The sequence below is a fragment of the Podarcis tiliguerta genome (genome assembly GCF_965153285.1).
Source record: "Podarcis tiliguerta genome assembly, chromosome: 9".
NCBI lineage: Eukaryota > Metazoa > Chordata > Lepidosauria > Squamata > Lacertidae > Podarcis > Podarcis tiliguerta.
This window is the reverse complement of record NC_139542.1, coordinates 53,999,457-54,022,552: the sequence shown is the minus strand read 5'-3', so window position 1 is coordinate 54,022,552 and position 23,096 is coordinate 53,999,457. Positions and strand designations below refer to the sequence as shown.

At 43.5% G+C, this 23,096-nt stretch overlaps 1 protein-coding gene across 2 annotated transcripts in view; it reads left to right on the top strand.

Annotated features, from left to right (window-relative positions):
* Positions 1-23,096, top strand: part of SGCZ (sarcoglycan zeta) — a 561,235-nt gene that overhangs the window by 503,220 nt on the left and 34,919 nt on the right. For both annotated transcript variants that reach the window (XM_083458437.1, XM_083458436.1), the window contains one exon: positions 12,538-12,660. In XM_083458437.1, coding sequence (XP_083314563.1) covers positions 12,538-12,660 — 123 coding nt within the window. The remainder of the gene's footprint in view (positions 1-12,537; positions 12,661-23,096) is intronic.

Genomic DNA, 23,096 nt, shown 5'->3' with positions numbered 1-23,096 from the left:
CCTTAATGTCAGGGTCAATTTAAGTGTGACAGCAGTAGCTGGGTGGAGGTCAGCAAAACCCCCAAACTTACACATGTGGGTGCCCCATGAGATGGGTCTCATAGTTAAAATAGTGCCAGAATTAAATGGTTCCAATGACGTGCTAGTCCTATGAGGGTTGCAGCACTTCTTGTATTGAGGTTATTAATATTGTGCATATGGAAGCAATTTGGATGAATAAAAAACTGACTCTTCTTTGAAATAAAAATTCTCCAGTTCAAAATGATGATTCAGAAGCTTTACTTACAGAATTCAAACTCCAATCAACTTAAAACAAATAAAGTTACATTCGGTTAGATACATAATTTCTAATACTGATCCCAATATAGGTATTATGCATACCCTAAGCTAAAAATCAAAGCTGTCTCTCCTCCATGCCAGCCTCCATTAGCTTGAAGGTGTTTTCCTGGAGAGAGATTAGCATGTTCATTCTGTTCAGCAGCTTGAGAACAAAGAACCCCAACATCCAAAAAAGGATGGCTACAGATTAGCATATGCAGAGACTTGTAATAGTATATCTTTTTGTGGCTGAGCCACAAAGATACAGTCCTACTTAATCATTAATTTGTTAGTCTCTCTCTTCAGCTCCATTGGAAATTTCCATGTCATGCTTCACAGCATACATACAGAACAATGCAGGGTTATTTTCCATCTCAATGTACATTACACAACACTTAACAGTTGGTGCCCCATCTTTCAGTCTCTCACACCAATCAGACCAATTCTCTTGAAAGATGCCAGCATCAAAGAAGAGGCATTTTGCAGATGTTTGTATGACAGCAAGCAGAACTTCTAACAAACTTATACACAACTGTAATGTAATCTACAGTGTCAATAACAAGTTGTATAGTTTCTTATCTACCTAAATATTTGCAGTGCTTTCTGGATAAATGGATGTTTTCCCACATGACATTTGTAATCAGAGGCATTCCACCCCATCAAAGTCAGCTGTTTTCAAATATTTCCAGGCAAAATTCCTTAAAACACAACATGTGGCTTGGTGGTTTCATAAATTACAGATTAACCAGTTTTGCTGGCTCATATAGCTGCATGAATTTATTTCCAACACACCCAACACATTCCTTGCATATGTGCTGGTGAGCCATAGGCGGTTGCAGCTGATGATGTACACAGTGTACACTCTTAGAACTGGTCTATATGTTAACTTTACCGTAAAAGACTTTCCTTGGTCCACCACTTTGCTGGTACCCACCAGTGATATGGATTGGAAGACAGGTAACTCACAGTTATCACCCAACCCATGGGTCTATTCCTGTACATCAGACCACTGGTCCAACTAAATTAGTTTCATCTACATTGACTGGCAGTGTAGGGATATTTTCCAGCCTGGCCTGAAGATGTGAGAAATGAGGCTGGGATCTTTTGCATTCAAAGCATGTGCTCTGTCACTGATCTATGGCTGTTCCCTGATTCTTTCAGATAAGCTTTTCAACTTTCTTCAGGTAAAGGCCCCTTTTCAGCCTCACTTCCACTAATAATAATAATAATAATCATGAGACTAAGAGTATTGTCTTCCTATTATTGCTACTGTCTGAGCCTGATTTGCTCCTATAGTCTGTTTTTGCCACTGTTGAAAGGATGTCCACAGTGCCTTAAACACATCTAGTAGTAGAGCCCAGGTTTTGAATACATAAGGTCTTAGTTTAGCACCTCTAACTGAAAGAAAGCAGACAGCAAGCCTGTTTGAGACATTGGAGAGGGATTTCCATCCATGTTTCATATCTGTTATGTCACTATGGTTGATATTATAGTGGGATATTAATAATATTTGTTGTTTGAACGTGCCATGCTCTGACTGCACTGATCCACACATTTCACCTTTTGTGTGTTTGTGCAAGTTTTCTTTAAAAAGCTATATCCATGTTTGGGAACTGATTTGGAAAGATCTATGCATCCTGTACAGGGACGGGGGTGGCGCTGTGGGTTAAAGCCTCAGCGCCTAGGGCTTGCCGATTGAAAGGTCGGCGGTTCGAATCCCCGCGGCGGGGTGTGCTCCCGTTGTTCGGTCCCAGCGCCTGCCAACCTAGCAGTTTGAAAGCACTCTCGGGTGCAAGTAGATAAATAGGGGCCGCTTACTAGCGGGAAGGTAAACGGTGTTTCCGTGTGCAGCTCTGGCTCACCAGAGCAGCGATGTCACGCTGGCCACGTGACCCGGAAGTGTCTCCGGACAGCGCTGGCCCCCGGCCTCTTAAGTGAGATGAGCGCACAACCCTAGAGTCTGTCAAGACTGGCCCGTACGGGCAGGGGTACCTTTACCTTTACCTTATGCATCCTGTACAGAAACCGGTAAGTGGTTGGCTGTGGGATAAGTAACAAGTCATTCAAACTGGCAAGAATTCTCACATATAACTGCATAGTTTGCTGTTGGTGTTAAGAGATGGTAACTATAGAAATTGTGAAGTGAGAGATCTGGCATCAAATGAATATCCACAATACCATATATATTTTTTCTATTGAAGTTCTATCAAGTGGCACTAAGAGATTCACAGTATTCGTGTAGAATAGAATCATAGAATCATAGAATCATAGAGTTGGAAGAGACCACAAGGGTCATCGAGTCCAACCCCCTGCCAAGCAGGAAACACCATCAGAGCACTCCTGACATATGGTTGTCAAGCCTCTGCTTAAAGACCTCCAAAGAAGGAGACTCCACCACACTCCTTGGCAGCAAATTCCACTGTCGAACAGCTCTTACTGTCAGGAAGTTCTTCCTAATGTTTAGGTGGAATCTTCTTTCTTGTAGTTTGTATCCATTGCTCCGTGTCCGCTTCTCTGGAGCAGCAGAAAACAACCTTTCTCCCTCCTCTATGTGACATCCTTTTATATATTTGAACATGGCTATCATATCACCCCTTAACCTCCTCTTCTCCAGGCTAAACATGCCCAGCTCCCTTAGCCGATCCTCATAAGGCATTGTTTCCAGGCCTTTGACCATTTTGGTTGCCCTCCTCTGGACACGTTCTAGTTTGTCAGTGTCCTTCTTGAACTGTGGTGCCCAGAACTGGACACAGTACTCCAGGTGAGGTCTGACCAGAGCAGAATACAGTGGCACTATAACTTCCCTTGATCTAGATGCTATACTCCTATTGATGCAGCCCAGAATTGCATTGGCTTTTTTAGCTGCCGCGTCACACTGTTGGCTCATGTTAAGTTTGTGGTCAACCAAGACTCCTAGATCCTTTTCACATGTACTGCTCTCAAGCCAGGTGTCACCCATCTTGTATTTGTGCCTCTCATTTTTTTTGCCCAAGTGCAATACTTTACATTTCTCCCTGTTAAAATTCATCTTGTTTGTTTTGGCCCAGTTCTCTAATCTGTCAAGGTCGTTTTGAAGTGTGATCCTGTCTTCTGGGGTGTTAGCCACCCCTCCCAGTTTGGTGTCATCTGCAAATTTGATCAGGATGCCCTTGAGTCCATCATCCAAGTCATTGATAAAGATGTTGAATAAGACCGGGCCCAAGACAGAACCCTGTGGCACCCCACTAGTCACTCTTCTCCAGGATGAAGAGGAACCATTGATGATCACCCTTTGGGTCCGGTCAGTCAGCCAGTTACAAATCCACTGAGTGGTAGCATAGTCAAGACCGCATTTTACCAGCTTCTTTACAAGAATATCATGGGGCACCTTGTCAAATGCCTTGCTGAAATCAAGGTAGACTACATCCACTGCGTTCCCTTCATCTACCAGGCTTGTAATTCTGTCAAAAAATGAGATCAGGTTAGTCTGACATGACTTATTTTTCAGAAATCCATGCTGACTATTGGTGATCACAGCATTCCTTTCTAGGTGCTCACAGATTGTTTGCTTAATGATCTGCTCCAGAATCTTCCCTGGTATTGATGTTAGACTGACTGGGCGGTAATTATTTGGGTCCTCTCTTTTCCCCTTTTTGAAAATAGGGACAACATTTGCCCTCCTCCAGTCTGCCGGGACTTCGCCTGTTCTCCAGGAATTCTCAAAGATGACTGCCAGTGGTTCTGAGATCACATCTGCCAGTTCTTTTAATACTCTTGGATGCAGTTCATCTGGCCCTGGAGACTTGAATACATCTAAACTAGCCAAGTATTCTTGTACTATCTCCTTAGTTATTCTGGGCTGTGTTTCCTCTGCTGAATCATTTCCTCCAAATTCTTCAGGTCGGGCATTGTTTTCTTTATCGGAGAAGACTGAGGCAAAGAAGGCATTGAGGAGTTCAGCCCTTTCTGTGTCCCCTGTTTGCATTTCACCATCTTCTCCTCTGAGTGACCCCACTGTTTCTTTGTTCTTCCTTTTGCTACGAACATACCCATAGAAGCCTTTTTTGTTGCTTTTAACCTCTCTAGCAAGCCTGAGTTCATTCTGTGCTTTAGCTTTTCTGACTTTGTGTCTAGACGTGCTGGCTATTTGTTTGAATTCCTCTTTGGTGGTTTCGCCCCTTTTCCATTTTTTGTACACATCCTTTTTTAATCTTAACTCAGTTAAAAGTTCTTTAGATAGCCACCCTGGCTTCTTTAGGCACCTTCCATGTTTCCGTCTCATTGGTATTGCCTGAAGTTGTGCTTTTACTATCTCCCTCTTAACAAACTCCCAGCCATCATGAACTCCCTTTCCTTTTAGTATTACTGTCCATGGGATCTCACCCAGCACTTCCCTAAGTTTTATGAAGTCGGCTTTCTTAAAGTCAAGAAATTGAGTCCTAGTATGCTTGGCTGCTCCTTTCCGTTGTATAGTAAACTTCAGAAGAGCATGATCACTTGCGCCTAATGATCCTTCCACTTCTACCCCATTAACCAGGTCATCGACATTGGTTAGGACCAGATCTAAAATGGCTGTTCCTCTTGTTGCTTCTCCCACTTTCTGGACAATGAAGTTGTCTGCAAGGCCAGTGAGGAATCTGTTTGACCTTATGCTCTTGGCTGAGTTTGACATCCAACAAATATCTGGGTAATTGAAGTCCCCCATTACTACTATCTCCCTTCCTTTTGCATGCTTGGCCATCTGTTCCAGGAAGGCATCATCTATGTCCTCCGTTTGGCTTGGGGATCTATAGTAAACTCCCACAATGAGGTCACTGTTATTCTTCTCTCCCTTAATTTTGACCCAAATGCTCTCACTTTGGCTTTGAGGTTCTAAATCTTGGATCTCTTCACAGGTATACACATCCCTGACATATAACGCCACTCCTCCTCCTTTCTTGTCTGGTCTGTTTCTCTGAAATAGATTGTATCCCTCCATTTTTACATTCCAATCGTGGGACTTATCCCACCAGGTTTCAGTGATGCCTATTATGTCATATTTAGTTTGCTGTACCAAGAGCTCAAGCTCATCTTGTTTATTTCCCATGCTTTGTGCATTAGTGTACAGACATTGAAGTCCATTAGTCATTCCCCCGTGTCTCTTATTTAAGGATTTTTTCCTCCCACCACTAGGTCTGCTTGCTGTTTGCTCCATTTGGTCTATGACATTTGGATGATCATCTTCATCAATTAATAGGCTCCTACCTTCAGGAGCACTGTCTCCCTCCCCCACATTAGTCAGTTTAAAGCCCTCCTGATGAGGTTTCTTAGTTTTTTGGCAAAAAACATTCCTCCCAACCGTTGTGAGGTGCAGCCCATCGCTTGCCAGAAGTCCATCCTCAAGAAACTGCAGTCCGTGATCTAAGAATCCAAACCGTTCCTGTTTACACCATTTGCGAAGCCAGCTGTTTACTTCCACTATTTTCCTCTCTCTCCCTGGGCCACGTCGTTCAACTGGGAGGACAGATGAGATGACGATTTGTGCATTTAATTGCTTCAATTTCCTGCCCAGAGCCTCGTAGTCTCTTTTGATCTTCTGGAGGCTATTGCTTGCAGTGTCATTGGTTCCCACATGAACCAAGAGGAAGGGGTATTTGTCAGTGGGTTTTATGATTCCTTGCAGTCGATCAGTTACATCTTGGATCTTAGCCCCGGGGAGACAGCACACTTCCCGAGACATCTTGTCAGGCCCACAGATCACTGCTTCTGTTCCCCTCAGTAAGGAATCCCCTATCACCACTACACGCCTTCTCTTAGGTTTGGTCAGGGTTCTTCCGTGAGCGGTCCGTTCCAAGGTTGCCTGCACATTCCCTGAGGACTGACTTTGCTGCTCATCTTCATATACGTGATCGACTGTAATGAGGGAGAGATCCTCAAATGGAGTCTGCTCTTCGTCTTCCATGCTAGGGGAGAGGACCTCAAAGCGATTGTGTATTTCTAGACAATCAGAGCGAACCCTGGGCCTCCTACTTCTTTGAGTCACGTTTCTCCACATATCGGGCTCCTGTGTTGGTGAACTAGCCTCCTTCTCAGGGGAGTCCCCTGTCTCCTCCTTGGTGGAGACGGTGTGCTCTGTTGCTTCCAAGAAGAGCTCCAGCTCTCTAATTCTTTGGAGCGTAGCTACACGTTCCTCCAGTTGCTGGACTTTGTAAGTGAGAATGTGTTGCTTTTCATCTTCTCATTAGCTCCTTGGAGATATCAATAAGAGATAATACTAGCATGGACAACAACAACAACAACAACAACAACAACACCACAGTGGAATCTATAGAACCTAAACTGATTCAATATGCAGATAATAGCCTATCATCAGTCATGGATTTCCACTTCAGAATCAAGAAGGTTGTGGACTTAACATAGAGAGCAGCATATTATATTGAGCTATAAAATAAATTATTCTAAATGCCCTTATCCATTACTTTGCTTTCAGCCATGGTTTGCAGTCAGCAAATCTAAATGGGGAAAGAGCTAAGGAATCAATTCAAAAGAAAGCTCAGTAGCATTGTAAAACACTTGTGAAACAATTACTGTGAGGATTAGTGGTTATGTTGAGAGGTTGAGAACTGTCAGTCTTTGGCTTGATAGAGAAAATGAATGTTCTGCTGGAACTAGTTTCTAAGCATAAGATATAATGAAAAGGTTTAGGCTTAATATTACAAAACTAGAGTTTAGGGAAATGTCCTAAGCTTGCTCCAGTTTGTGGAGCATGAAAGGAAATTTATACTGGTGATCAGCCTACGAGACTTTTATTTGAAGAATTGGCAGTGTTGCTTAATTGCCCCCAATTCAAGGGATCCTGATGAGCAAGATGTCTTGAACCAACCTACTGGTCTTTACATTCCAAAGGGGACAGCACAGAATAGCTCAGTTGGTTACAGCATGGTGCTGATGATTCCAGTGTTGCAGGTTCAATCCCCATATGGGAGAGCTGCATATTCAGGTTATGCAGATCATGTACTAGATTATTCTCATTATGATTCTGTGATTCTCTGCTGTTCCTTAGAAAAAGTGATGGGTGTGCTCCCCCTGGCTCATCTCACCAGCCCCCTGCTGAAAAAGTTTGCAGACCCCCGGTTTACAGCATTGGTGGAAGGCTCATTTTTAAGACCTGGGTGGTGCTTGCTTGGCCAGGAATTTCTACAGCTTCCAGGGAACTGGGGAAATGGAGTTTCCAGTGACTCTGTGCTCAAAATGGGCTCTCGTTCCCAGGATCCATGTCAGTGGTAGATTTTTCTCCTTAAGCATTCGCTTGTCAAAATTCCTTCTCCTCCCCACTCATTCCCCTGGTTATAATCTTAGGGAAAGGGGGAAGAAAGAGTGTTGGCAGAAGGAAAGACTGGTGCTGGGACAAGTGGGGATGGGCCTTTTATGCTCCAGGTATTTTGTAGGAGTTCTTGGCATGGCTCAAAATGAGATTGAGGGTGACACACTCTGCATCCACTCCAGAGCTCAGTATTGATATATAAAGCTGTGAAAAGAAATTGCACCTTGTGTGCTGTGAGCCTGTCTCTCTTATTTTTCCTTATGCACCTCCTAAGTTTAACTCTGTTTCTTTTAATTCTGGTTCATTTCTTGCATTTTAGTACCTAACTGCTCATTTCTTCTGTTTCTTCTGCTAGTTTGCTAAATGTTCGAAGGAATTCAGACTTAAACCAGACATTGCATGTTGCTTGAGACTGTTCACAATAATCTTTTTCTCCTCTGTCATGTCAACAGGTTTCTTTATTTACTGGCCTTCCCTTTTCCACCCTCCAGACCTTCTAATATTGATCATTGCCTCTCCTTTGTTGCAGGCACACAGACACCCCATTTTCTCATTATGTTTAAGAACATTTTAAAGCACCAAGCTGTTCAGAAAATATTTTCAGTTAGCATTTTGTCTCAGCAAAAAATGATTCAGCCTTCAAACCCCTGTGCTTGCTCCCATTTCTTGCTTTTTTAGTCTTTATTAAATTAGCTGCTTGAAATAGTCGATGGATGCACCAAACAAGATTAGTATCTGTAATTTACCCAGATCTTTCCCTAGAACTTTCAGTTATCCACATCAGAGGTTATTAGGACCCTGAGAATATTAAAGGACTTTGAAATTTGTAATATGAATTGTTCAAAAGGGTGTAAACACGAAAACATATTTGTGGGTGGGTTCCAGTAGCATGCAGAGTACTGTATATCATACATTTTCATTGACTTGACTATGTTCTCATTGATCCAGAATGAAATATGTTATTGTCTTATACCCCACCCATCTGGCTGGGTTTCCCCAGCCACTCTGGGCGGCTCCCAACAGAATATAATAATAAAAAAGCAATAAAGCATCAAACATTAAAAACTTCCCTAAACAGAGCTGCCTTCAGATATCTTCTAAAAGTCAGATAGCTGTTTATCTCTTTGACATCTGATGGAAGGGCATTCCACAGAGTGGGCGCCACTACTGAGAAGGCCTTCTGCCTGGTTCCCCGTAGCTTAGCTTCTTGCAGTGAGGGAACCGCCAGAAGGCCCTCGGAGCTGGACCTCAGTGTCCGGGTAGAACAATGGGGGTGGAGACGCTCCTTCACTTATACTGGGCCGAGACCGTTTAGGACTTTAAAGGTCAGCACCAACACTTTGAATTGTGCTTGGAAACATACTGACACATACAGACCACAAACATACATGCAAATTTTGTGAAGGTGTTTATCTGCCCATGTGGGAGGCTCTGCTGCCTTGAAGGCTGCCACTGCAGCTGTGTTGTGAGCAGGGGTGGACGAAGGGGGATGACAAAATGCTGGGCGGCACTCACCGCAGGACCTGGGAGAGACGCAGTGGCTCGGGCATGCGCAGGCTCTGCGCTGCCCAAACAATCCGCCTGCTGCCACCCTACCCCCAGGTGTATGGCAGCTGAGTGGGAGGAGGCAGGCAGACTCTGGAGGCCCCGTGGTATGCCCCGCCCCCATGGGCGACTCGCCCTGCCTTTGCTCCGCCCCTATGAGCGGCTCGCCCCGCCCCAGGCGCCCGAGTGGCTTCCTCCGCCTATGGTTGTGAGTCAAGCTCTACCACTGGGGATGTTTCCACTGATGGTAGCCAGCACAGGGCTTTGAAACAGGGTGTTGCAAGGGCAAAGCAGAGTCACGTCAGTGTGCCCGATCCTAAGCCTCACTAGCCTGTAGCTGACACAGCCTCCGCCTTCCATCACATCTGGTGTGATTTGGCAAAATTTCAGGTGGCAGAGTGGCTGACCCATTGCTCTACTCCCAGCTGGATGAGTGAACTCTTAAGTCTATTATGCTGGCGCCCCCATCATGCTTAATCGGGTCCTCCCTTAAAGAGAGCATGTGTTGCGGTGAGACCTGGCAACCAAACCCTGTGTTGTGGGTGGGTACGTTTGGATAGCCACAACACCCAGTTGGTAGATTCCTTGATGCAGGGTTTAATCAGATCAATGGGATGCAAGCTAAACAGATCAAGGGACCTATATATACCTATACACATGACCCAGAGCTTCGGTGTGTGCACACCCGCCCACCTCTCCCTATATTTAGAGCTTGCACGCTTGACCTTGCTATGCTGTCGTCAGTCGTCTGTCTTGGGACAGGGGCACGGCAGGAATTTTCCCCACTTGGCTGATTGGCTGGTGCCATTTGGGTTTTGCCTGCCACGTAGCAAATCGTCACAACTTGTAAGGTTGTGGATAGGCTCTGGTTCAGGTGATAGGGATGGGGGAACGCTCTCGCCATCCCTATGTGAAGGGTATTCTGTTAAAGGAATCCAGGGACTCAATGGTTTGGTCAACCCTGTGAGGGGGTTGTGCCCATGCCTAAGTCCAGGGGGACATCTGGGTGGTGGACATAGCCTGTTTCCGGCTTTCCACCTATCCGGGTGTTCACCCTAGGCTGACCTATGCTGGTGCCCTGGGCCAGCGCTACCTGCAACGGTGCAGGGAGCTAGTCAAATTAGAGCCCATTAAACCACTCACTTGCTGTAATCAATAAAGTTGTGGCCTAAATTCTGCCAAAAACCAAACCAAAATTTTGAGTCTCGTCTGAATTTATTTAAGGGGAAGGTTTAAAGGTCTGAACATGCAAAATAGTCACAAAGTGAAGTGTCTGCTTTCAGTGGGTGTACTCTAAGCATGATTAATCTGACTACAACCTACTGAGAATAAACTAGCTATTTTGCTTTGGTCATCTAAAAGTAATAATAATAATAATAATAATAATAATAATAATAATAATAATAATATATTTATTTATACCCCACCCATCTGGCTGAGTTTCCCCAGCCACTCTGGGCGGCTCCCAACAGAATATTAAAAACACAATAAAGACATCATGCCCATTCATCTATCTGAGAATTCTGGATATAACCCAGGTCTTTTTCAAGTTGTTCATATTTGGGGTTAATTCTCAAAAGCACCATTAAAAGAAAGCTTTTTATTTTGTACCACAGGAAATTCATAAGCTTTCTGTAAAACATTCACACCATAATAAAGATTTGTCTGTTAACACAAAACTTAACAAGAACTGTATTATTTAAATTGTACAGTATTTGTATGTTACTAACAATTAAAGTCTACGGCAATCACACTACTAAACTATATAAAACCAAAAGGTGGCAATGTTCCGGGAGGCCTGTAAAAGGGTTATCTTGATCATCAAGATAACCCCAGGATTAATTGGTAGTTGCTGAAAGAATGAGCTCATATATGTTTATTCACTTGCTTTGATATATGCTAATTGGCTTGCTCTGATGCTACACTTATCTGTGGGCTTGGTGTGCTTGGTTAACTGACCTAGAGAGGAAAGCTATCTGTAAGACTTGGAGGCTTGCCACATATGCCTTCGTTGGAAGGTGGACCGATGGGACCAATTGGACGTAAGCTGATATTTGTATAAGTAATGCATGAAAGCTATCCTGGGTGCAGATAAGTTATGATGAACGCTTGCTCTGGTTATCTCCTGCTTGAACTGCTGCAATGCACTCTACTTGGGGCTACCTTTGAAGGTGACCCAGAAACTACAACTAATCCAGAATGTGGCAGCTAGACTGGTGACTGGGAGTGGCCGCCGAGACCATATAACACCGGTTCTGAAAGACCTACATGGGCTCCCAGTCCGTTTCCGAGCACAATTCAAAGTGTTGGTGCTGACCTTTAAAGCCCTAAATGGCCTCTGCCCAGTATACCTGAAGGAGCATCTCCACCCTCATCGTTCAGCCAGGACACTGAGGCCCAGTGCTTAGGGTAGTTTTTAATGACTAATGTTTTAATGTATTTTAACTCTTTTGTTGGAAGCCGCCCAGAGTGGCTGGGGAAACCCAGCCAGATGGGCAGGGTATAAATAATAAATTATTATGATCCTGACCCCTTCAGCAGCAAGACTCAAGGGGTATAAGCCATCTTCACACAGGGATGTCCACACTAAAGAAATTCCACACAATGAATTGTGGCAAATGTGGATTCTCAAGCAAATTTGATGGGGCGGGGGCTGCAGCCATTCCTTGCTCTCTTATTAAAATGCCTGTGATACATAAGCATATATCAAAACATGCATTCTTTTTCATTGACATGAGAGTCAGGCTGAGTAGTCTCAATTAGTCTTTAGCTTCATGTGGCGCTCTAAACTGAACTCAAGAGCTACTGCAAATGCAATTCATATGCATACAAGTAGGCCTTCTCAATCCTTAAAAATCCTTCTAATGTAAAGGCCATGTCTGAAACTTGTCCCATGTAAAATATTTTTTTAAGGGAATCCCACCTATGTGTGTTGATGTCACACACAACAAAAATTGTTTGTGATTAGGGCAACAAAGTCAACAAGTATAAAGGGCACTTAAACAATAGTCAACTACCTAGTCTTGCCTAGTTCCAAAGTAATCAGGGGAAGTGTGTCTGGGGGGGGGGTTGAATTTTTTGCAGATTTCCCCTTTAACGGGCTGCGGGGATACATCAGTTAGGCATTTAATTTGCATATATGCTTCCAAAAATATCCGCAGGGTGTGATTAAAAGAATTGTGCCTTTCACTGAGACATTAATTGGCGATCAAAATACCCACCTTACATCCCAGCCCATTTTGACAGTTCTGGAACCCCCCTGCCAAGAAAACTAGGTGGCCACCCCTAGCTACCTTTTGGAAATGGTGAAAGTTGCAGTGGTGGGAGTGAAATGCTGGAGCTCATCGTGTAATTGGTGGCCTCTGCCTCAAAGCTTTGTTTTCTCTCCTTAGGTGCTGACGCTGTAGAAGCCCAGTGTAAGAGATTTGAAGTGAGCTCCAGTGAAGATGGAAGGGTGCTCTTCTCGGCTGACGAAGAAGAGATCGTCATTGGAGCAGACAGACTGAAAGTCACAGGTAGGGAAGAACAGCGGCATCCTTTTTTTATTTATTTAAAAGTGCTAATGGTATTGATGGTGATACGTCCATAAGGTTTTCATAAGCCTATCACAGTTTATTTTAAATGAGGAAGAAGACTTGCTCTCCATCATTTATGCACATTTTTCTAATGCATGTTCATGCACTCTACCAACAGATATACCACACGTTGTTCTGAATTAAGGGTGCGGAAATAGAACCTGCAACCAAATATGGTGGTGTGGAATGCTCCTGTTCATCATTCCAGAAATCCTAGTCCATTCCGCTCCCTACCCCAGCTTTCTGTTCTCACCTCCCCTGCTGCTCAACAGTCAGTATTCCGCGTGCACTGAGCATGCTCAATCTGGGGTTTTTGGGGGGTTCCTCTCTAAGGGTTTTCGCTAAATCTTTTTTGCCCTTATACAAATTTTGTGGTTCCCCACAATAATAATAATTGTACCCCTCCCATCTGGCTGGGTTGCCCCAGCCACTCCGGGCAGCTTCCAACAAATATAAAACCACAATAAAACATCAAACATTAAAAACTTTCCTATACAGGGATGCCTTCCTCTCATGTGTGGATAATTTTGGCTACCCAAGGACCAGCGCTCAAGAAATATCCTTATCTTAGGCAAAGGAAAGGAAAGCCTAAGGTAGATAGGAAGGGGGTTGTGACCAGACAAAGGGCTGAAGGATGAGTAAACTGGAAGTGGGTAGACTTGGTGGATACTGCATAAAGGAAAAAGGGAGGAGCAAAGGAAGGAGTCAGGAATGTTTGAGGAGGAAGAAGCTTGGTGAAACCAAGAAACTGAGGAGTGAGAGGCACTGCCTCGTGCTAGGGAGTGGCATGGTGGGCACCAAAGTACCAAAATGGTGGCCTGCTGGGGCCAAAAACAGAGCCAGGGACAGAGTGGACATAGGCTGCTGCAACCTCATCCTGACTGGGAAGCCAGGAGAAAGAGAGAGCAGCAAGATGAGTGGCAACAGATAAAGTCCTGAGTAGCAACATACAGTGGTACCTCAGGTTACATACGCTTCAGGTTACAGACTCCGCTAACCCAGAAATAGTGCTTCAGGTTAAGAACTTTGCTTCAGGATGAGAACAGAAATCGTGCTCCGGCGGCATGGCAGCAGCAAAAGGCCCCGTTAGCTAAAGTGGTGCTCAGGTTAAGAACAGTTTCAGGTTAAGTACTTAACCCGAGGTACCACTATACTTCCATGGAAGGTCCAACTCAGGGCCTTGAAAGTGAGGCTGGCAAAGAGTGGGGGGGGGGGCATTCGCCTGGTCTAACCTCACCTTGAGTTTGTTTTTATGTCTGCTTTTTAAAAAATAAAAATAAACATGCAAGTTGTTGAGTTGCATCTACCTTTCTGGCTCTGTTATCTGGGAAACCAAAGTGGAAGATCTGGATCGCTGTGATGCTGAGTTCTCCCCTCCCCTTTTGTTGCTGTCCAGACACAGCAATAACGTAGATGGATATTCTCCTGCTGTAGAATTAGACTCTCTACCTGCAGTTCTGTTTCACATGCCATCATTAATGCGGCATTAATTTATTGCGCTTTTGCCATTTTGAGAGGTTTACTTAGGTAACGCCACCCCCACCCCCAATAGTCATAAAAGCTGCCATTACCCAGCGTGTTAATAGTCGCCTGTACTCAAAATGTCAGCTCTAATTTCTCTGTGACTTAAGGGTACGTACTTAAAAGTACTCTATAAAGAGTGCTTCAAGACAGTTCACCTTGAACTGGGGGAGTCGAAACCTATTTCTTACTATAGGACAACTCCATCGATAGGAATACTGAGGAATGGCTTTCCCTCAGCGTGTCAGTTATTCTCCAGTGAAAGACTACATTTCACCAAAATTTCCAGAGACTATTTTGACTGCATTGGCATGTGCTCTGACAAACCGATAGTGGTGGTTACATTTAACATTGCCTTGGTTTATACTTTATTCCCATGTTCTATTGCAATGTGCCAGAAGCAAGAGGTTGCTGATTCAATCCAACGTTACAAGCTGACTCTTGTTACTGCAAATTGTATAATTATATCGGTGCAGATAGCAATCTTTAGCACACTTTAAAATGTTCCGCATTATTATTTGACTTGGAAAGGATGAATCATACAACTAAAATCATGAGATTGATTGTCCAAGATTTATTTGACACATTATGCAGAATGAGAGGCTGACCCACCGCTTAACATTTTGGGTATCATTTTTTGAATGCTTCCCTATGTAAAAAAATAAACAAAAAATAAACCCCTAGTGTGGTAAACTATAAAATGGGGGAAAGAGCTATGCTATTTCTCCTTTGTTGTTCTAGTTTTCTACATGTCAGGAACTCTCTCTTTTTTTTAACTTTGAAAACAATTAAAAATGTGATACCCCATCTGCAATTTGAAATGCTGCATCCCAAAATCTACAAATTGATTCGAGAGTAATGCATAGAACAACTCTATAATGTGAAGTGATCTCCACATGCCCAAGTGTTAGGAAGTTTCGGCGACAATCATTACCAAATCAGTTTCCTTATGATGAGAGACTACCAGAATTTTTTGTGGAGTCTCTATTTGCAAACATACAAGTTGAGCAACTTGTATGTATAGGGGACGCGGGTGGCGCTGTGGGTAAAACCTAAGCGCCTAGGACTTGCCGATCGCATGGTCGGCGGTTCGAATCCCCGCGGTGGGGTGAGCTCCCGTCATTCGGTCCCAGCGCCTGCCAACCTAGCAGTTCGAAAGCACCCCCGGGTGCAAGTAGATAAATAGGGACCGCTTACCAGCGGGAAGGTAAACGGTGTTCCGTGTGCTGCGCTGGCTCGCCTGATGCAGCTTGTCACGCTGGCCACGTGACCCAGAAGTGTCTGCGGACAGCGCTGGCTCCCGGCCTATAGAGTGAGATGAGCGCACAACCCTAGAGTCTGGCAAGACTGGCCCGTACGGGCAGGGGTACCTTTTACCTTAAGTTGAGCAAGGAAGAGTTCCCTGGCCTCCAGACCAAAAGTTCTAGTTTTGAAAGTATCACGAATGTTCCAAAGCCGGAGCCAGGTCCCCAAGCCTGCAGAATGCCAGCCAGCAACAAAAATCTCTCATATGGTTGATTTCAGCTGCATCCTTTTTTGTCTCCCTATCCTCCCTACGTGCACATTCTCCTATTTGTATGTTCACAGAGGCTTTCATCTGAACACAAATCTGTACACACAGTTCCCAGGCTAGCACAAAAACATTTTTTTAATATTTATTTTCCAGTTTATAACAATGCACCAACAAACAATTCCCATATACCCCACCCCAATAAACATTCTGTATGTATGCAATGTAAATAATGAACACTCAGTTTGTAAGTAGTTTAGAAGTTTTGAGCAAAAAACACCTCTTCATTGTAAAGCCAACTAGATATATACCCCCTCCCCAATAACCATGCACAGGAGTTTGTGCATTCCATTGGCAAAGCCACTCCCGATCTCGAGAGGGGGTGGGGTTGCGGGCTCTCGTCCCGCGACTACAGTCTCGCGGGGCTTGGAAGCCCCGCGGGAGTCAGGGATTCCCCAGGCTCTTTATCATGCACCTCCCCTGAGCCAGCCAATCGGCTGGCGAGAGGGGCGGGCCTGCCAGGGCAATTTAAGGTCAGGGCTGCCCTGGCTCGCCCCTTTTCCTCCTCTCACCGGCTCCGGGTTGTTTTTCCCGCCCACCCTCCCTTTAGGCTTGCCTTGGACTTTGCTATGGGCTTCGGCTGGTCGCCGCAAGGGGCCTGGTAGCAATTTTTCCATTTGGCTAATTGGCTGTGATTTGGAGCCTCTTGGTTTTTTCGCCTACCTCGTAGCAAAACGTCACAACTCCCTGGTTTTGGCGGTTAGGCATTGGCAGGGGTATTGTTATGCAGATGAGGACGGGGGGGAGGAGCGCCATCACCTCCCCCACATCACGAAGGGTAGTTCGTTAAAGGACTCCGAGGGGCGTCGCCTCGTCCGAAACCTACGGAGGCTAGGGCCTAAAGCGCGCCCCCGAGCGGTAACCCCTGGGGGGGCGCCTACGGATGTGCATCTCGGGGGCTCCCCCTGTTGGTGCTTAACCCTTCCCGGTTAGACCGGTTTGAATGTTAGGGCCAATGCCTAAAGCCAATACCTCTCTTACCTGTAATCAATAAAGTTGTGGCCATTTACGCCCATTAACCTTATTTCTTGTGTCTGAGTCTTTATTTCTTCACCTGTGGGAGGGGGCAGGTATTGCCACGCAATAATTTACGCCACCTCAGAAATAAAGTAGAATCAGGTAACAGGAAAATCTGGTATACTTGTCTGCACCAGTGGAACTACTATATACATATTGGAAATCAAACTTGGCTGATCATCACAGCATCCTTACTTTTTACTATTCCTGATTTATCAAAGATAACGACCAGTGTGGCTGGTTTTTGAGAATAAAATATTTTCCCTATGTCAGTTGTTCAAGGGAACAGTGAACATTTCTTGTATTCTAAAAATACTTCCCCCCCACACACAAAAAGGCCATTGATGCTGATATTTTATAACTTTCTCTTTTAGCATAAGTCTTTAAAATCTAGCATTTGTCTTAGCAGACTAATTGGCAGTTGTCTTGTGACCAGTGAACTACTGCTAATTTTGTCTGTTTGCTAGACTTCAAAAGCCAAAGGAGAATAAATATCTGGTTCTTTTATCTAAAGCAAATCTTGAGAGGCAGTCATTTTCAAGATGTTTGCCTTAGCAAGGAAGGAAACGAAACTTGAAAAATACAAGAATAAAGCTAAATATAAAAACTGAAAGAATCCTGCTGGCAGATAAAAATCTCAGATCGCTAAATGTTCTGAAGCTCAGTCTTAAGCAAATAATTGACACAAGCTTTCAAAACAGATGTTTAAAGTTTCCTCAAATGAATATAAAACAGCTAAGTTGCAACTGGTATGAAAAATAATAGCCTGTGTGGAGAAAGGTAAAGTTACATATGTGAATGTTGTTCTGCTACAATAAACTTTTCAGCCCCTAAATAGTTAATTGTATGGAGTGACTGGCAGTTTATTTCTAGCTGGGGCCTGGGAGACATTATTAGTTTGCCAGGGAACAGCTAGGCTGATACAGTTTCTAGGGATTTTGGAGAGGTGATCATATGGCTTGTGGGATTTTCCATTGTGTCAGTTGGCATTAGAGACCAGTTACACTGAGGCCTGTATTTTTATCCATACTTATAACAAATTATCTCATATCAGTCAATGTTGATATGTCAGGGCAAGCTTTTCAGCTTCCCATATAAAACAACCCCTTCCCTCCAGGCATTGTTCTGGGAATTCTCCTGACCCCTCCCCAGCCATTTTTTTTGGGGGGGGGCACATGGGGAAAGACCCCTTGTACAAAGGGAAATTCTTGTGCAGACCTCCACTGACAGGACTCATTAGTTGAATTCAATCCTCTTTGCTTAAAGGTAAAGGTAAAGGGACCCCTGACCATTAGGTCCAGTCATGACTGACTCTGGGGTTGTGGCGCTCATCTCGCTTTATTGGCCGAGGGAGTCGGTGTACAGCTTCCGGGTCATGTGGCCAGCATGACTAAGCCGCTTCTGGCGAACCAGAGCAGCGCACAGAAACGCCGTTTACCTTCCCGCTGGAGCGGTACCTATTTATCTACTTGCACTTTGACGTGCTTTCGAACTGCTAGGTTGGCAGGAGTAGGGACTGAGCAACGGGAGCTCACCCTGTCACGGGGATTCAAACCGCCAACCTTCTGATCGGCAATTCCTAGGCTCTTTGCTTACTATCACACAAAACCTCTTTTTGGATTGTGGGTTGTTGTTTTAAAACCTTTCTCCACAAAGACTAGGAGAAATAGTTCAAACTTGCTTCACTATTTTTAAAACTGTACAAATGAATATTTAAACATATGAAAAGTACTTGTATTGAGTTAGCTTTCTTGGCCTCAAGTAGAGAGAGATTTTCCTGCTTTGTTGAATGCTAGAAATCAAACCCAGAATCCTCCACGTGGACAGTATGGGATGGGAGAGAGACCATATCTGCAAACTTCTACCCAAGTATTTTATCCAATGAAATGCAGTTGTGTTGTAGTACTTGCTCCATGTTTCATAATACCAAAACATTCAACACAGATATTTCTGTAATAATAACGACACCATCTAGTAGTAAGGGCGTCACAATTATGGAACCCGTATGTTCAGCATTGCACATAAAATATAATTACTTTCGAGGGAATTCAACACCACACTGTTGCAAACATTATGTTAATGCAAGCATTTCTGCTTATCCAACAGAATCACCTCCCTCTGCACACTGTTCTGGGGTTTCCCCTTGAGCTAATTTGGGGGGCGCAGGGTGCAAATAGGGGGGGAAATCACAATTGTACTAACAGGTTACCACTAGCAGGACCAGTTGGTTGATTTCGGCCATACATTTTCATGGCATCTAAAGTAGAAATGGAACATGGAGGTTTCACTTTTCATTACAAGTAAAAAAGGGGGGGACAACATTTCTGTTGTTGTCTTACCACATCTTGACTCACATTTCACAGGGTCCTGCCCACAAGCCATCAGTTAGCCATGCCTGGTCTAAACTAAGTACCTAACGTCTTCTTTTACTGTGTCAAGCACTTCAAGGTAAGGTACTTATTGAATGTGTATCTGAAGGTGGGAAAAGCCTTTGAAAATCTCTTTGTGACACTTGGCACTCCAGCGCCCTGCCATATTTCATCAGTTATATCATGTCACAGGACGTAATATAAGCCGACTGATGCAAACCGTGGGGACTTGCACATGTTTGCTGAAAAATTTAAAAGCAACACAATTTGGGGGTCAGAACTCAAAGGCAACTACAAGGAGAAAGTTATCTCTGTGTTCCTAGCTTGGGGAATATAATGCCTTTTGGCAGTGTTCTAGTTGTACCTCGCAACCATCATTCATTCCTTCGTCACCTCGAGGCTAGATGACATGCGGCTGCCCTTGATGACTACTAGAAAGCTGCCGATGTTGCAGAATAAGGCAGTACACTCCCTGAAAAGGGGAGATCACACCAGTACTCCAAGCCTACTTTCCGTCCCCTACAGCATCACAGTTGCTCTGGTTACTTGTACCCCCTTAAGGTGCTTGGCCCCGAGTTCCTTAAAAGACTGCGATGGGTCAAAGGTCCAAAAGAAATTCTGAAGTTGATCCAGAGATAGGGATGCAAGTCATCTGGTTGACATTTTGACATGAACCTGCCTAATTCGCAGTTCCCGTACTGTTACGCAGGTATCTTTCAGAATTTACACTTCTACGAATTTTGCAATTAAGCTCTCTATAACGCATGCTCCAAAATGGGAGAAAGGTGGGGGGGGGGAGTCCACAGTAGGAAATTGTGCACAAAACTACTTGTATTAATGAATATAATATAGAAATAACAGACAAAAATGTTTATTAAGGGGAATTGCTTGCAAGCATTCCTCTTTTAGGCAACGTTGCATACGAAAAGGTGAGGGGAAATGTGTACAGAAATGCGCACAATTTTTTTATGTGAACTTTTAAAAATATAAAAATATAAAATCACAAACTGATATGCAAATGGGGCGATCTGGAAATAATAATAATAATAATAATAATAATAATAATAATAATAATAATAATAAATTAATTAATTATTTGTAGCCTGCCCATCTGGCTGGGTTTCCCCAGCCACTCTGGGCGGCTTCCACAGAGACCAAAAATACACTAAAATGTCACACATTAAAAACTTCCCTGAACAGGGCTGCCTTAAGATGTCTTCTGAATGTCAGAAGATGGGGAATAAGTGAGAAAAATTTAAATTGATGTGTCCATTCCTGTTTCTTTCTCTCTCTCTCTCTCTCTCTCTCTCTCTCTCTCTCTCACACACACACACACACACACACTGTCTCACATACACATACATTTGACATTCTTTTATCAAGTTGCATTGAACTAAACTTCATGCACATGTCTCTGTCATATAAGGCTTGATCGCAGCTGTGAGGCCTTTGATAATTTTTGTTTTGTAGACAGGAAGCAACACTACTCCATCACAAAAAAGGAATAGTGATGAACTGTTCAAACTATGTATACAGAGAATATATAAAGAGTTATGGTAGAGGTGTTGGAATGAGTGCTAGCAGCAGTCTTTGTACTGGCTTCAGTCAGTCAGTTTATTGCATTTTATACATATATACACATATAAAATGTTTGTTGTGGTTTAGTCGTTTAGTCGTGTCTGACTCTTCGTGACCCCATGGACCAGAGCACGCCAGGCACTCCTGCCTCCCCCAGTTTGGTCAAGCTCATGCTGGTAGCTTCGAGAACACTGTCCAACCATCTCGTCCTCTGTTGTCCCCTTCTTCTTGTGCTCTCCTTCTTTCCCAACATCAGGGTCTCTTCCAGGGATTCTTCTCTTCTCATGAGGTGGCCAAAATATTGGAGCCTCAGCTTCACAATCTGTCCTTCCAGTGAGCACTCAGGGCTGATTTCCTTCAGAATGGATAGGTTTGATCTTCTTGCAGTCCATGGAACTCTCAAGAGTCTCCTCAGCACCATAATTCAAAAGCGATCAGCCTTCTCTATGGTCCAGCTCTCACTTCCATACATCACTACTGGGAAAACCATAGCTTTAACTATACAAACCTTTGTCGGCAAGGTGATGTCTCTGCTTTTTAAGATGCAGTCTAGGTTTGTCATCGCTTTTATCCCAAGAAGCAGGCGTCTTTTAATTTTGTGACTGCTATATACACATATTAAACAGAAAACAACGAAAATAGTAATTTGCATTTCTACTCCTTAACCTTTAAAGCATACATCATTACCCATATGCCCTTTGAATTTTGTAGCACAGATCTATAGAGTCTTAACAAGAAATTTAGATATTCTGAAAGATATGTATTTCTCTGCATCAGACAGCAAGAATCAGGTCTTTACCAAGGGGTGGCCTTCCCTTCTGCGCTCTTAACAGTGGGTGAATATAATTGTTTCTAAGTTCATTATAGAAAGGGAGCACATGAGTTGCATTTCCTACTCATACTGAGTTGCAGCCACAGACTCTGTCTTTCTTAGGAATTCCTTTATGCCGGCCCATCCAATCTGCTAGTGGGAGAACATTTAATCTTCCCTGTGTAAAGGCCACCCTCATTTTGAGATTTGGCAAGTCTACCAGATATCTTGGAAATGAGAAATACAATGGAATAAAGGAGGCATACAATTTATTAGATTGACAGGTCTCCATCTGGCTTCCACTAACGGCACCTGACCCTAGATCCCATGATCCGCTTTAAAAAGTATTTTCTTCTGATGTTCAGCTTTTTAATTTCATTATTGCTAGACAAAAAGAGATGAGTCTAAAAGGCAAATATTATTGATTGTCACTGGGAACAACCTTTATCGGCTAGAGTCGCCAGACAATCAGAAACAAACAACAGCTTATTTTTTTTTTCTTGGGCCAGTTGCTGGTTGTGTAACAGCCAGTGGCAGCTTCCCTCCCAATGGAAATAGTAGTTTCTGAGCAAGGATATGTATTTTCATTGATATCATGGTACACTGGAAAGGATTGAAGAGCATAGCCATCTGCCCTCACCACATTTTTTATCCTATCTGGGCATCCCAGGTGTCTGCTATTTAAACTTTGAAAAACAAAACAAAATGGAATGCCAAGCTATATGTTTAACATAGAATGCAGTTTGTCCCTGAGGCATGATGTGAATAAATGGGTTCATGCATTCAAGACTAGCAAAACATAAATACAGAACAGGCTTGCCTATAAATGTTTCATTGGAAATGTTCATTATCTAACAAAGAAAACATGCACATGAAAAAATGTGTGTGTGTGTTGTAGCTGAGTAGGCATTTGAACTGTGGCTCTTCTGTAGCCAAGAAAAGTAACTGTGTGATCTTGACAAACCACCATACGGGGGACCCAATTCAGTCACGAATGTTGCACAAATGCAAAAGTTTAAAGCTTGAGTGTCTTAACTGTACAAGCTTCACGGCAACTGTTAAAGATTGCAAGAGTTTTCCTTCTGACCTTAATGGTATTAGCATTGTTCTTTCCCAGATATAATTTAGAAAATTGTTCTGTCTCTAAAGCTTCTCTATGCTTGTCTTTGAATTAGGTTATTATGATTTTTTCCCCCTGTGCTCAAAGGCAAAAAGGTTTTTAGATTCAAGAACTTGTGTCCTTTAAACATTTTTAAAGCTCTGCATCTTCAATTTTTATTTTAAAACTTAACTCATAAAAGAAAGGAGGGGTGCTTCAAAGAATGGTCTCCAGGGAAGGGAAGAGTAAACTTAAACTTTTTTGTTTATCCAGAGTTTCCCTGAGCAACTGAGCAATTCTCAACCTAATCTTTTTAAAAACCCACACAAGAGCATTGCATATGGGGAACCATATGCTCAATAGGCAGAGAATATCTATTTTTATGATGTGTGGTATACGTTTGTGGTATGT